Source organism: Trachemys scripta, chromosome 11, assembly GCF_013100865.1.
Source record: "Trachemys scripta elegans isolate TJP31775 chromosome 11, CAS_Tse_1.0, whole genome shotgun sequence".
Classification (NCBI taxonomy): Eukaryota; Metazoa; Chordata; order Testudines; family Emydidae; genus Trachemys; species Trachemys scripta.
In genome coordinates, this window is record NC_048308.1 from 15,137,533 (window position 1) to 15,153,062 (window position 15,530).

Here is a 15,530-nt window from a genome sequence, read left to right on the forward strand (position 1 = left end):
TAATATATTGTCTCATACTATAGAATTAGAATTTATAACCCCTATTCCATGATGAGATATCTTTGAGCTATAACGTATCTTAGTTAAAACTATCTTTAGATAGGTTTTTCTCTCAAAAAGCATTTTATCAAAAAAATCTGATTTAAATAAAAATCCAACACTTTTTATTTTTTAAAAAATCATTGATTTTTATCTACCCTGCTTGTTACTGAAAGCTGTACTATTAGACATTTGACTGTTTTAAAACAATGCTTTGTGCACCAACCTTAACCAACCTACAAAAACAACAAAGAGTCTGGTGGCACCTTAAAGACTAACAGATTTATTTGGGCATAAGCTTTCATGAGTAAAAACCTCACTTCTTCGGATGCATAGAGTGAAAGCTACAGATGCAGGCATTATATACTGACACATGGAGAGCAGGGAGTTACTTCACAAGTGGAGAACCAGTGTTGACAAGGCCAATTCAATCAGGGTGGATGTAGTCCACTCCCAATAATAGATGAGGAGGTGTCAATTCCAGGAGAGGAAAAGCTGCTTCTGTAGTGAGCCAGCCACTCCCAATCCCTATTCAAGCCCAGATTAATGGTGTTGAATTTGCAAATGAATTTTAGTTCTGCTGTTTCTCTTTGAAGTCTGTTCCTGAAGTTTTTTTGTTCAATGACAGTGACTTTTAAATCTGTGATAGAATGACCAGGGAGATTGAAGTGTTCACTTACTGGCTTGTGTATGTTACCATTCCTGATGTCCGATTTGTGTCCATTTATTCTTTTGCGGAGGGACTGTCCGGTTTGGCCAATGTACATGGCAGAGGGGCATTGCTGGCACATGATGGCATATATGACATTAGTGGATGTGCAGGTGAATGAGCCCCTGATGGTGTGGCTGATGTGGTTGGGTCCTCTGATGCTGTTGCCAGAGTAGATATGGGGACAGAGTAGGCAACGAGGTTTGCTACAGGGATAGGTTCTTGGGTTGGTGTTTCTGTGGTGTGGTGTGTAGTTGCTGGTGAGTATTTGCTTCAGGTTGGGGGGTTGTCTGTAAGCGAGGACTGGCCTGCCTCCCAAGGTCTGTGAGAGTGTGGGATCATTTTCCAGGATAGGTTGTAGATCGTGGATAATGCGCTGGAGAGGTTTTAGCTGGGGGCTGTATGTGATGGCCAGTGGTGTTCTGTTATTGTCCTTGTTGGGCCTGTCCTGTAGTAGGTGATTTCTGGGTACCCGTCTTGCTCTGTCAATCTGTTTCCTCACTTCCCCAGGTGGGTATTGTAGTTTTACGAATGCTTGATAAAGATCTTGTAGGTGTTTGTCTCTGTCTGAGGGGTTGGAGCAAATTCGGTTGTATCTTAGGGCTTGGCTGTAGACAATGGATCGTATGATGTGTCTTGGATGGAAGCTGGAGGCATGAAGTGAGGTTTTTACTCACGAAAGCTTATGCCCAAATAAATCTGTTAGTCTTTAAGGTGCCACCAGACTCTTTGTTGTTTTTGTAGATACAGACTAACACGGCTACCCCCTGATACTTAACCAACCTAATATATTTATAGACATTAAATTCAATAATTCCTTCAGCATTTCTGATAAGAAACAGTTATATATAGATTATGTGTTAAGCCAGTAGGGAATTGCTTTTATAGAGTTCTTTGCAGAACAAGTCCTAGTTTTGCTGTTGCCGATCTTCTCTGTTGGCTTGTAAAATATTAATCAACTTTATAGTTTTTTCCTTTTCAGTATTTTGTGACTAAACTATGGTAGACTACAATGTAAACATTTTTTTACTTAGCATTTTATATTAAAATTTTATGACTTCTTAGAATTTTAAATGTAAAATCTCTAATTAGTTTGCAGATGCTGAAGGTTATTTTGCTGCTTGTACAACAGATAACACTGTAAACAGTTCTTTGGTAAGTCCCTTAATTTTTTTGTATGATTAAGACACCACTGTGTTTGTCCATTATTTCCAACCTATTTTAAAAATTGTACACTTAAATTTGCAGGCATTCAGGAAATAAGATTAGTTACATTTCTTCTTTAATCAAAATGACTGAAAAGCATTTAGTTAAAATGGCAGTAATGTGTCATGCAAGAAATAGTGCTACTCATAGTGGGAGATGTGGGATCTCTCTGAAATAAAACATTAATTGAATTTAGATTGGACTATGAAAGAAATATCAGTGTGTCATACAAGGGATGCATTCCCAGGTTCAGCTCAATTTTTGCAAAGCAAAATGTGGAGAGCCAGTGATAAATCCAAACAGCTTTCAAATCCAAAGCCGTGCAACTGTGATTCAGCTGGAGGTGAACACATTAACATTTCATGATCCCATCTTACAACTTGAAAGAGAAATGGACAGTCATTTTTTATCCTCTGAAATAAACTACAGCCAGGTTTACTATTTAGGTGATTTTTGTCAGTCTTCATTTTTAAATCTTGTTGGGACCTGCCTGCTAGCTGCTATATTTGGACTGGTCTAAAATATTAACTTAAAAAAAAAAAAGTTTACTTAGTGGATTTAAAATATATTCTAAAATAGATTGATCATGTATTTTTATATATGTACTAGAAGGTGAAATATCTTAGTAGTAGTGAAGAGACTTGGTAGAGAGATGGTGATACTGCTTAAAAATTCTGACTGTCTTGCTATTTTATGGAACTTGTTTTTCCTTCAGTATTTTGTTTCCAGGTATCCTAAGATAAGTTTGGCTAACAGTTTCAATGTCTGTTTAACTGCATATGCTACTTGTCCTGCTGCATTTCAGAGTGAACCTTTGTATGTTCCTGTAAAGTTTCATGACTTACCAAGTGAAAAGAGTGGCAGTGCTAATAGTGATACTGAAAAAAGTGAGTAAAGACTTCAGAATTTCGAAATGCTCTCTGGTACAGGGCCTATTTTTGTGTCTGTATTGCCCCTGTTGTGGTTGCAGAGCTAGCTCCACCACTATCCTGTTCCTGGTCTCTGTGAGCAAATCCCCTTAGGTGTCCGGCCTCATTCCTTTGCCTTTCCTGGGGTGGAATTTTGGGATTCTCCTCCCCCCACATACACACTTTTAGAGTTGGTCTAAACTTAAAAGTTAGGTTAACAGCTACGTTGGTCAGGGTTTAAAAAAATTTTTTTTAATGGATAGCTGTGCATATTGTCAGCTACAACAGTAATAGGTGCTATAGAAAAACCTGAGACACTGTTGTAATTAGTATTGTTTATTAAATGAAAACAAAAACAATAACTCTTGTTCGTATATAAAAGTTGCCTGTCTGATGTAACTATTAGATTCTTTGACCCATTCTCCAAACCTGGAAAGTCCTCCAGATTCCTACTGAAACTTCAAGGATCTGTGTAACGCTCCTACCCTCAGAATGGTATATTGCAACCATCCTTTTCTTACAGTTTAGCATAATTGTATGGGGTACTTTTTTGCTGAGAGACACTAGCCAGACTCTTCAACAACACAAGATAGTGTCTCTTGCCTAGGGCCTGGTTTTGTTGCCTCTGTAGCCCTGCTTGTCTAAAGAACAAGAAATCAGGTGAAATCCTGGCCCCAGGATGAAGTTATTGACTTCAGAGGGGCCAGGGCACCATCACAGGACTAGAAAATGGAAGTTCAAATCATTATCACTCTGTCACTGAGCTAATTCTTTTATTGTTAACTTAACCACTACTTGTGTCATGGAATCTTTTTATCAGTTTAATTTGGTATAGGCAACATTGTAAGATCAAAAACATAACTTTAATTTTGCCATGCATGCAAATTCATGCAGCTTTTAACATCTGATGTTAATTTCTTTAAAACAAAATTATTAGAACTTAAACTATTGTGCATTTTTAAAAATACAATGTGCATACAAAGTAGAGGGGAAAATAAAGTAACAGGCTTCATTGTCGCGTTTCAAAGGAGTTACTCTGAACAGACCATAATAATTTTTAAAACAATTATGAGATCCTTTTTCATTAGTACCCTATCAAGTGGTATAAATACTATTTTGTTAAAAAAAGAATTAAAGCAAATCTTTTGTTGGAGGGAGAAGCTTCATGTCATGATTTGTGAACTGCTGTAATCAATGGGATCAAACATCCCTTTTTTTCTTTTCTTTTCTGTGTAATAGAGTGAAAAGTTGAATGATCATGTGCCACTTTGTTTTTTCCTTAAGCTCCCAAAAAGCCTCGTGTAAGGTTCAGTAATGTTATGGAGATTCGACAACTCCCATCGAGCCATGCATTGGAAGCAAAGTTGTCTCGCATGTCATATCCAACTGTTAAGGAGCAGGAATCAATATTAAAAACTGTAGGGAAACTCACTGCAACTCAAGTAGCAAAAATCAGCTTTTTCTTTTGCTTTGTGGTATGTCCTTTGTTCTTTAAGAAAATTATTAAGTATAGCTACAAATATCGAACTGTTTTACATAGTAATGAAAATGAACTTGTATTTAACGTTGGATTGTGGTCTATTTTTTTTCAGTGTTTTTCTTATTTTATATTTATATATATATATATATGCTAAATGCAGCATAACCTTTCTTATTTGCACTTCCCTAAAATGCAATTCTGAACAGTACAGTGGGTTTTCAGGCTTGCATTTAATTGTAGCACAGGTTCTACTGCTAGGCCATTGTAAATTATGTCTTACTCCACTCTTCGGAATGGGTGTGGCAAGTCACTCACTAGTCTGGCCCGGGCAGAAATCCAGGGTTACTTAAACACCAGTTTGTTCCTTGTATAGGGGAGTGGGGCCGAGCCCTGACTGTACCCACAACTTCATGGATATAGCATGTAGAACTGCCTTTCAGTTTGGGGGTGGAGAAGGAGAAAGGACCTATAAATACAGCTGTTGCCCTGCTCTCTTTCTGTGGAACCTCTTGAAAGCTGCCACCATTTTGTCTGTCTCATCCTGTGGCATTATACACCACCATGCAGTGATGTGAAGATGTTTGGCTTGGGGCAGAGGATATCCTCAACTCTCCCCAATGAGAATAGGTAGGGCTGCAAGATGTCTTTATCCTCATCAGCAGACTGGTCAGCTTCACATACACCTCTATCCCGATATAAAGCTGTCCTCGGGAGCCAAAAAATCTTACCGCATTATAGGTGAAACCGTGGTATATTGAACTTGCTTTGATCCGCTGGAGTGCACAGCCCTGCCCCCCCGGAGCACTGCTTTACCGTGTTATATCAAAATTCGTGTTATATTGGGTCGCATTGTATCTGGGTAGAGGTGTACTTCTGCAGCAGTTCTCAGTGTCATGGAAACACAGAGGTGAGAGTGGCATGTTTCCTAAGAGTCAACACTGAAGAGGAGGGTAACAAAGCAGTGGTGGCCCTTCTAACAGTGGCCCCACTGTGCTGCTAGAGACATTTTATTTAAAATACGGTTAAGAGCAAGCCACACATAGCTCTTTGGACAGCAGGAGATACTTCACGGTATAGCAGTTCAGGAGGTGGCTTTAACTGGTGTACTGACCAGAGGACAGTGATACGACAACTGGAATTTCTTGAGATGGATGCATATATTGAGAGGATGTCCATAGAATTTAAAGGAAAACTAGTTTCATATTTCATGTATATGAAGGAGATTATAAAGTAACTATCTTTTTAAGATTTATTTTCTATTTATGCATATATATTTAAAAACTGTCTGGAATAAAATTATTCTTTTTTGTTTACAAACAAATTAAATGATACTGCTCTTGCTTTTGCAGTTGCTTCTAAAAGGTACCTCGGCTGTATCTACTGCTGTATTTTTCTTGGTCATCATTCAAAAAGTAAAATCTTTTTGAAATAATTTTTGGGAGAACTAAGAACATCTTTGGTATAACATTATTAATGAGCTCTTGCCCACTACATGATCTAATATTTACTGTTTTACAAAGTATTTTACAAACATTTAATCCTCACAGAATACCTGTTAAATAATTGATCTGTACACTGTATTATCTCTATTTTGGAGATGCTTGTTTGTTTGTGTACTTAAGATGTTATAGGACCCCAGTATATGAATCCATTTAAATGGGATGATAGTTAATTTAACCTTTTGAGATTTATGGAAATAAGTAGTTTCTCTCTGTTTTTGCAAACAGTTTGAAAATGATGACTTCAGACTAAGTTGTTTGCTTTTTGGTTGTTGCTGACTTGCAGTTGCTATTTTCACTGATTAAAAAAAATAGATGCTGGAGATAAAGTCTGCAATAATTACTTTCTTGTAGATGCCACTGAAACTGTTCATGTTGCCTGTTTTCACCTCTGCTACTTAATGCCTCTGCCTCTTCTTAATAACAATTAGAAATTGATATTGTTATTTATAAGACAAAAGGACTTGTGTGAAAGTCTTGTTCTGATTGATTTTTGTGTAAACTGGTTCAAGTGATAACTCTGGTAAATATAAAAAAATCTAAAAATTGCAGGAGTTAATACACAGGCAAAAAAGACTGTTTTAATACCTTTTGTGATTATCCATTTATTCATTAAACTACTTTCCTTGTTCTGCAGTGGTTTTTGGCAAACTTCTCTTATCAAGAAGCACTCTTACATGCACAAGTTGCCATAGTTAATATCGTATCTTCAACCTCTGGTAAGATACCAAATGTGCATTATAAGAACTACTGAAATAGCGGTTTATAAATTAGAGCTCTTTTTTTGTTATGCCAGCACTATTTCATTAAATTGACTATTATGTGTATCTTTGAGAAGCGTAAAGTTTAAAAAAACAAACATGATAGCTTAGAAGCATTCCGTATATTTTTGCAAATTATTTTACTATCTTTATGTCTTACCACTTTGCAACTTGCATTCTTTTGTCTTTATATAGCTCTGCAAGTACATTAAATTTTTATAGTTAGGATACTATTTGGACTGTAGTAGTTGCACGGAAAGCTGACCTTTTAGGTGGCTGCAACTTATTCTTTTTAAAAAAAAAAAAAAAAAAAAAAAAGAAAATCCTTCATGTACAGAAGAAATTTCAGTTTTAAAACTGAGCTACTTTTCTTGGACACGGAGCCACACCTGAAATCGATGTGCAAAATTTCCTTGGTTTTTTGTCTTTAAGCTGATCACTATTGCAGTTTCTATACACTTTTAAGTTTTAATTGGTATGAGAACAATAATAAAATTTACAGTGTAATTTTTTTTTTAAATGGGGAGGGGGAAAGCAGTATACTCCCGTAGACTATATGTAGGCCTTGGCTACCCTTGCAGCTGTACAGCACTGTGAGGTAAACCTGTCTTCGTACAGCTGTGTAGGGAAAAGCGCTGCAGTCTGTCCACACTGCCAGCTGCCAGCGCAGTGGTGTGGCCACACTTGCACCATTTGCAGCTGTGTTGGGAGCAGTGCATTATGTAGGGTTACCATATTTTAGTTTTAAAAAAGGACACTCCACGGGGCCCCGGCCCCGCCCCAACTCCGCCCCTTCCCCAAAGTCCCCGCCCCCAGCCCTGCCCCCTCCCCTGAACGTTCCACCCCCTGCTCCTCCCCTGCTTCCCGCGAATCAATGTTCACGGGAAGCCTGAAACAGGGAGGCAGCAGGTAAGCTGGGGCTGGGGCGAGGCACAGCCCAGTCCGGCCCCCTGGCCGAGCGGCTCCTGGCAGTCAGCCGGCCCAGGCCAAGAGGCTCTGGCCCCGGCGTCTCCTGCATGGCTCGGGCCCTGGGGCCCCGGCCCTCAGCCGAGCACCCCCGGCCCAGCGCCGCCGAGCACCCCCAGCCGAGCAGCCCCGGCCCTGGCCGAGCACCGCCGGGCCCTCCCTCCCTATTTTCCCAGACATGTCCAGCTTTTGGGGATTTCCTCCCGGACGGGGATTTGAGGCCCAAAAAGCCAGACATGTCCGGGAAAATCCGGACGTATGGTAACCCTACATTATGGGCAGCTATCCCAGCACTCATGTGGCTGCAACGTGCTTTTCAAAACGGGGAGGGTGGGGTGAATTGTGACAGGGAGTGTGGGGGGAGAGAGAGTGCTTTTTGGAGCGTGTCAGCTCTCTATTTTGCAAGTTCCGAACTCCTGGCCCCCTGCTCATTCATTTATTTACTCAAAGCAAGCTGCAAACTCTTTGCTTTTCTCTGTGGTATGAGCTTTGAAACCGGCACTTCCGCATTCCTGCAGTCGGTCACAACAATGGAGAGGATTGGCCAGTTGACAAGGTGATTAGTACAGCGTTTACACTCACACCCGTGAGTCGTAGCCACTCCGCTGCAGCTGTTATTCCTCTCGGAGATGTGGAGTACCTGCAGCGGTGTACCCAGGGAGATACAGCACTGTAAGTGCCCTGCCAGTGTGGACAGGGAGTGAGTTACAGCGCTGGGGGAGGCTTTACAGCGCTGTAACTTGCAAGTGTAGCCAAGGCCAAAGTGAGTATTGTGTATGTGATCTGAACTAAATGGCACAGCTGCTGTGTTGCAAAGAGCTGGTGACAGGTCTGGGCTACAATAACCCAAAGAAGGGTGGGAATGAGAGTAATTTCAATGGAGGCTCTGCTGTATACCCTGACGCTGGTCACTGGAGGCATTAAGGACATAATTCTAATTTTAGTTTTGTGAATTTTACACTTGCAGATCTCCTTTAAGGAAAAAAAATCTGCTTTTGAACTGAAAACAAAACAAAAATCTAGCACCCTTTCAAGTTTGCAACATAAAAACAAAGGTTTATTTTGCAGGGGATTCATAATTAGAACCAGTCAATTCCACTGTTTGGAGGGGTGAGAAGTAGTACCAGGCTACAGTGTTTTTAGGAAATGGTTACTCCTGCCATTGAAGTGTCTTAATTTAAAACTATATGAGCTCTTTTTTTGTATCTTTCCTATTTCTGTTGACCCAGAAACCATAATCTGTTCCTACTATGGACATCAACAAGTTCTCTAAATAGGTTTTTTTTACATGTTCAGTGAGACTGTCTAATTTTATCATAGTATGACAGACACTAATTGCTCCACAGTTTTGCTTTAACGTGTAATTAGACTGTCTTTCAAAGCTGATATTTACATTTATCACAACCCAAGAATAGTGCACCGCTTTAGTTATTGCTATTTAAAAAGTGTAATTCCAATATACACTGGTTTTGACATGGGCTGATATTTTTTTTTAAAGACTTAACTGAGTTTATTTCCTTTGCATGTTTAAATTTCAATCTTCATTTTTGTTAAATGTATTTTTACTTATCTGGGGCATAGATTTTGAGTTTCAATTTAGACACTGTAAACATGTAGCATTACAAGAAAATTAGAGACAAACTGACATACTAATTCTGTTGCAAAAATTCAGATTAAAAGTATGGAAACTAATCTGAAGTGATTAGACAACATTTAAAATAAATTTGAGATAGTGGTAGTACAGTTTATTGAACAGGTTAGTAATAAAGCTTGAAAAGATGTTACACCTTTTTATTTTCTCTTACAGGACTTTTTACCTTAATCTTAGCTGCAGTGTTTCCAAGTAACAGTGGAGATCGGTTTACCCTTTCCAAACTGTTAGCTGTCGTTTTAAGGTAGGAATATGAACTCTTAATTTCCAACACCCCTTCTCTGACTCTATCCCTAAACAAGCTGGTACTGTTTTAAGCTGTTTGAGATAGTTCAGTTTATTTGGTGAAGAATGTTATTTCAAGAGTAGCAGATCTTGGCAAGTTTTTTAAAGAAAATAAAATGTCGAAGAGTGCCTGTTTAAAATTTCACTTTTTTTGACAACTGCTCTGACCAGGAATCTCCTCCCTCTAAATATAAACCTTTCTTTAATAGAATTCCCTATATGCTAGGTGCTGAAGACTAGACACTGCTGGAACCTTGTGATGTTACTAGTCTGCTCTGGAATGACTTGTTTTTTGCTATATATTTTCACTTGAACTCATGTTTTGGGTCAGATGACTTTGGTGTGCAGCATTAGGGAGCTAATTTGAAGTTCACCTAATTTTGACTTTTTTAATGTTTGTGTCTGAAAGTTGTGTGCATGATACTTAAGTAATTTCTAAATATTTAGATGGGTTAGGAGAAATGATGCTGTGATATATGGGTAATCTGGATAGTTTCACAGTTTTGTTCCGCTATCATTCAAAACTCTCAGCTGTCAGATTTTACAGATCTGCTCTGAACTATTTTTTTTTTTTTTCTTCTCCACTCTGGGTCAGTGGAGTTTTGGCCAAGTATATAGTGTGTATACGAAAATGGTGATATGCTTCAGATTCTTTCGTTTTATTAGTCAGTTAAAGTGAATGTAGTGCTCAACTGTAATGGGCAGGACATCTTTAAGCAATTATGTTTTAGTGGTCATTTAACCTAATTTAAGATATAACCATAGGATTTGGTTATAAAATTATTAGATAATAAAAGCTAACACATTTGTCTGATAGTTAATTTTAGATTTTGTTTTAATGCAGATGGAAAGCATTAGATGTTTAATGAAACTTAATATCGTGTGGAAGCAGTAAAAGAAAGAGGGTTTAAGTGCAGCCATTTAAGTGTCAGACAGAGCAACTGTTCTGTCAAGTCTTAGCCTGATATCGCGAGACCTGTAGAAGCAGGGCTCACGTCAGAAGCGCGTGGAAAACAGCAGAATAGTCAGTGTGACCTCGCCTTGAGATAATGATGTTTGTGAAGAGAAAGTGAGAAAATACTGGAATAGATAGTAAATACCCTAAATAAAATGCAGATGTTTTTAATTAATGCACATCATTTGTGACGTGTCAGCGTTGTTCTCAAAGGCCTGATCCATAGTTCAGGGAAGTCAGTGCAAAGAATCATATTGATTTAATTGAGCTCTGGAGTAGGCCTTAAAGCACAGGTTCACCAAAAGCTGGGTTCAATCTAATTACAGATATCTAAAAACTGGTGTCTTTATTTGTTGCTGTGCGTGTGTGAGACAGATTTAAAAAAAAAAAAAAACACAAAACTGTGGTATGCCTAATAGTTGATGATGTTTTTTCCTAGCATTGGCGGTGTAGTACTTGTTAATTTCTCTGGGTCTGAGAAATCTCCAGGAAGAGGTACAATAGGTATATTAAATATTTTTTAAATTTTATACTGTAAATTGTAATACCAAGATAAATGTAACAGGTTTTTTTTTAAACTGCTCAAAACTACAGGGTGGGAGAAGGAAATGCAGTGTAAATCTATCATGTATTAGACTCTGGAAGATTGACTGCTGAAAGTGGCTTGTTTTAAGGAATGTTTTTTATTAAATACCCTTTCAATATATGCATGTAGAGGGTCATATCTTCATAAGTTTAATTCATTTTATATAGTAATGGATTCTATAATAAACTATTACAATTAGAAAATTGCCCAGTAGAGGGATTTAAGTATGATAGTCAGATTCATAACACTATGCCTAACCCATTTGTCTTAAAATAATATTTTTCAACTTTTACAGGTTCCCTATGGTCTCTTGTAGGAGCAATGCTGTATGCTGTCTATATAGTTATGATAAAAAGAAAAGTAGACAGAGAAGATAAGCTTGATATACCAATGTTCTTTGGTAAGAACAGCAATATTTTAATATAGCAATGACAATATTGAAAACAAAACTTTCGTTTATAGAATAACTGAGTCCCTTGCTCTTCAGTCCCCAATCTTATAAACACTTAAACGTGCATGTAAAGTTAAGCATATATGTGTTTACAGGTTTAGGGCCTTAATCTTTGAGTATTCTCAGTACTAGTCAGTTCTTAGGGCCTGATCCTGAGGAGTGTTGAGCAGTAGCTCTCACTGTAGTCAGTGGGAATCTCAGGTGCTTGACACATCTCTGTGTAAGGCCATCAGTGATAAAGTGAGTATACCTCTGTTGCTAATTCCTGTGATGTATTTTTATATTGAATAAAAACTGGATTGGTATGCTGAACTTTTTGTTGTAGTGCAGGTTTTGTAGTGAGCAGTTCAATATGGTCACTTCACTTTGCAATGCCATAATTTCTGAAGTCCAAATTGCAAACCAGAAGCCATATATGGTGCCATAGAGTCTTACTAACCTGCAAAAATGTAGTGTTCTGTCCCTGCCTCTGAGCAGACTTAATAGCAAAATGCTATTGTGAGTTTTCATGTTAGTAAAATTTCAAATGTACTAGTATATCATGAAATATAAATAAAAACTAAATGATGAAATAAATGACCATAGTACATTTGTGTTCAGTTGCTTGCTAATTCACAGAAATCAGTAATTTGCAATGAGTCTCCCAGTCTTTGTGCTAATTAGTGAGACTTTAAGGAACTATCTGCAAAATTAGTAATCTGCAAAAATATCTACAAAAAGTGGAAACATGGATGAATTGCTAAGGAGGCATACAAAAGAATGTTATAAGCATGTAGGGACAAAATTAGAAAAGGTAAGGCACAAAATGAGTTACACCTAGCAAAGGACATGTGGCAATAAGAGGAGGTTCTTTCAGTATGTTAGGCTCAAGAGAAAGGTGGAGAGTGTAGGTCCACTACTTAGAGGGGAAGGAGAGCTAACTAATGCCATCAACAAGGCTGAAGTTTTATGCCTCTTTTGCTCAGTCTTCATTAAAATGGTTAGTTGTGACCAGATACTCAATACAATCAATATTAACAACAAGGGGGAAGGAACGCAAGCCAAAATAGGGAAAGAACAGATTAAAGAATATTTAGATAAATTGGCAGGCCCTGATGAAATTTATGATAGGGTACTTAAGGATCTCTGGGAAATTACAGACCAGTCAGTCTAACTTTGATACCTGGAAAGATAGTAGAACAAATTATTAAACAATCAGTTTGTAAGCACCTAGAGCAAGGGTAGTCAAGACATTTGGACCTTGACAGAATATAGGCTACTCTTGACCTAGAGAATAAGAGGGTTATAAGGAATAGCCAGTATGAATATATCAAGAACAAATCATCCCAAGCCAACCTGATTTCCCTTTTTTGATAGTGTTACTGGCACAGTGGATAAGGGGAAGCAGTAGATGTGATATATCAGGATTTTTAGTAAAGCTTTTGAAATAATCCCACATGACTTTCTCATAAGCAAACAAGGGAAAAGCATTTTAGATGAAATTACTGTAAGGTGAGTACATTTAGTGGGGTTCCAGAGTCTGCTACTCTGCTACAGTTCTGAGTCTGCTACTGTTTAATATTTGCATTAATTACTTGGATAATGGAGTGGAAAGTATGTTAATAAAATTTGTGGATGACACCAAACTGGGAGGGGTTGCAAGCACTTTCGAGACCAGGCTTAGAATTCAAAACTACCTTGACAAATTGGAGAATTTGTATGAAATTCAATAAAGACAAGTGCAAAGTACTTCACTTTGGAAGGAAAACTCAAATGCACAACTATGAAAGAGGAATAGCTGGCTAAAAGGTGGTACTGCTGAAAGGGATCTAAAGTTTATAGTGAATCACAAATTGAATGAGTAAGCAATGTGTTGCATTTGTTAAAAAGACTTGTATCATTCTAGAGTGTATATATAGCAGTGTCATATGTAAGACATGGGAGGTAATTATATTATTGTGTTCAACACTCGCAAGACTTCAGTTGGAGCATTGTGTCCATTTCTGGGTGCCACACTTTTGGAAGTTGTGGATAAATTGGAGAGTCCAGAGGAGAGCAAAAAAGTTGACGAAAGCTTTAGAAAATGTGACCTATGAGGAAAGGTTTAAAAAATTGGTCATGTTTAGGCTTGAGAAAAGAAGATTGAGATGGGGGCCTGATAACGGTCTTCAAATATGTCAAGGACTATTATAAAGAGGACAGTGATCAATTGTTCTCCATGTCCACTGAAGATAGGACAAGAAGTAATGGGCTTAATCTGCAGCAAGGGAGATCTGGATAGGCAATAGAGAAAAACTTTCTATTTATATGGGTAGTTAAACTCTGAAGTAGACTTCCAAGGGAGGTGAAATCTCCATTAGAGGTTTTGGAGAACAGGTTGGACAAACACCTGTCTGGGATGGTCTAGGTTTAGTTGGTCCTGCTGTAGCACAGGGGGCTGGATTTGATGAGCTTTTGAGGTACCTTCCAGCATTACATATCTATGATTCTGTTATTTCACTTGAGAAACAGAACTGTTGTCCCAATAGATAAAGAATTTGCTGATCCTCGTGAGGTAGACCATATCTTTTATACCATCACCTTTTTCATTGGCAATACTATTAGCATTCCTGTGGCAACTCCTGCAGTTACTTTTATCAAAAAGTTAAGGTATTGAATATATATTTTAGTTGTCCTGTTTAAAGTAATTTTAACAGTTGGAAACAAGTAAAACCAGCACCATGTAGTCAGCTAGTTTTTCCAGACCTATGAGTAAGTTGTTCATTGACCACCAGTGGTTCATGCACCAAGCTTTGAAACCCAAAGTAGTAGTCATTAACTTGGAATTAAATTCCCAACCTTTTTTTCCAAAGTTTGATCTTTTAGTTCTCTTTTCACATGTAGGCACTGACAACCTATTTTCTCAGACCATATTTTATTCTTATGACCCTTGTGTAACTGTCCAAAGCACCCCTGTTTCAAATGAACAGTTGGATTCAGTCAGGAGCGCTTACTGACCAGCACCACTTTTTAAAAGTCCATGGTAGAGCTTTGTTGTTGTTTTTTTAAACTGTTTTATGCCTTGTTACTAGACCAGCTGTCATACTGTGACCCTGTGTTGGAATTGAAAAAAAGCTTCAGGAGTCCTTCTCAATAGTTATGGGACCATCTCCCATTTAGCCATTAAAAAATGATGGTGGTCGTGACACCCTAGATTCCCCATGCTCTAGATCATCCCTGTTGCTAGTGTAAATTCTTTCTTGTTGGAATCTTTAAAATGGAAGATTGCTTTACTTATGGAAAGCCAAATACGCATTCTGAACTTGGGAAACTACTAAAAGTATCGCATATTGTAAATATTTAAATATTGCTTACCATTTTCAGTTAAAGATTCCTGTATTCCTTTTCCCAGGAATAGGAATAACCTATTAAGATAGTTTTTCTGCAGCTCTTGCCAGACATTTGGACTGTAAGGGAAGCCAAGTAAGGGGAGAAGGAGGTAAATAAATAATTATGATGAAACTGAAAGGAAACTAACATTAATTTGATTTTTATTTTCAGGTTTTGTAGGCCTCTTCAATCTGCTGCTGCTATGGCCAGGTTTCTTCCTACTTCATTATACTGGATTCGAGGCCTTTGAGTTTCCCAATAAATTGGTATTGATGTGCATTGTCATTAATGGCCTTATTGGAACAGTTCTGTCAGAATTCCTCTGGCTGTGGTATGTACTGTTTACTTCATGTAAGTTGTCCTCTGATACATTACTTAAAAACTGTGAGCTGCTCCGGTGTCAGAATGATTAGGCTGTGTTTTTGTTTTCCAGTGAACGGTAAAGGCAGTCTGACTTAGAGGAAGTCATCTGATACATCATAAAGTACGGTTTAAGAGCCGTTAGCCTGATAATTGTAAAGAGAAAATGGCTTGAGATTATAGAAAGAAACTAGTGTACATATTATTTAGAACTAAGAAGAATAAACCCAGTAGTTTAATAGTTTTATAATTGGCAAACAATATAAAAATGTTATGAGGAAAGATGAAGAAATTTTGAGGATCCTGTTTATACTGAAATTGTAGTG

General features: G+C 37.9%; 1 protein-coding gene across 8 annotated transcripts in view; it reads left to right on the plus strand.

The window, feature by feature from the left end:
• SLC35F5 (solute carrier family 35 member F5) overlaps window positions 1-15,530 on the plus strand; it is a 54,156-nt gene that overhangs the window by 22,964 nt on the left and 15,662 nt on the right. For 7 of the 8 annotated variants that reach the window (XR_004647729.1, XM_034786358.1, XM_034786352.1 and 4 more), the window contains 8 exons: window positions 1,841-1,903; window positions 2,760-2,841; window positions 4,147-4,337; window positions 6,479-6,560; window positions 9,376-9,463; window positions 10,899-10,963; window positions 11,341-11,445; window positions 15,016-15,175. Coding sequence is in view for 7 of the 8 variants with exons in the window: in XM_034786358.1 (XP_034642249.1) it covers window positions 1,841-1,903; window positions 2,760-2,841; window positions 4,147-4,337; window positions 6,479-6,560; window positions 9,376-9,463; window positions 10,899-10,963; window positions 11,341-11,445; window positions 15,016-15,175 (836 nt within the window). In the remaining variant the exon portion in view is untranslated. The remainder of the gene's footprint in view (window positions 1-1,840; window positions 1,904-2,759; window positions 2,842-4,146; window positions 4,338-6,478; window positions 6,561-9,375; window positions 9,464-10,898; window positions 10,964-11,340; window positions 11,446-15,015; window positions 15,176-15,530) is intronic. The other variant, XM_034786356.1, reaches the window with a different exon arrangement.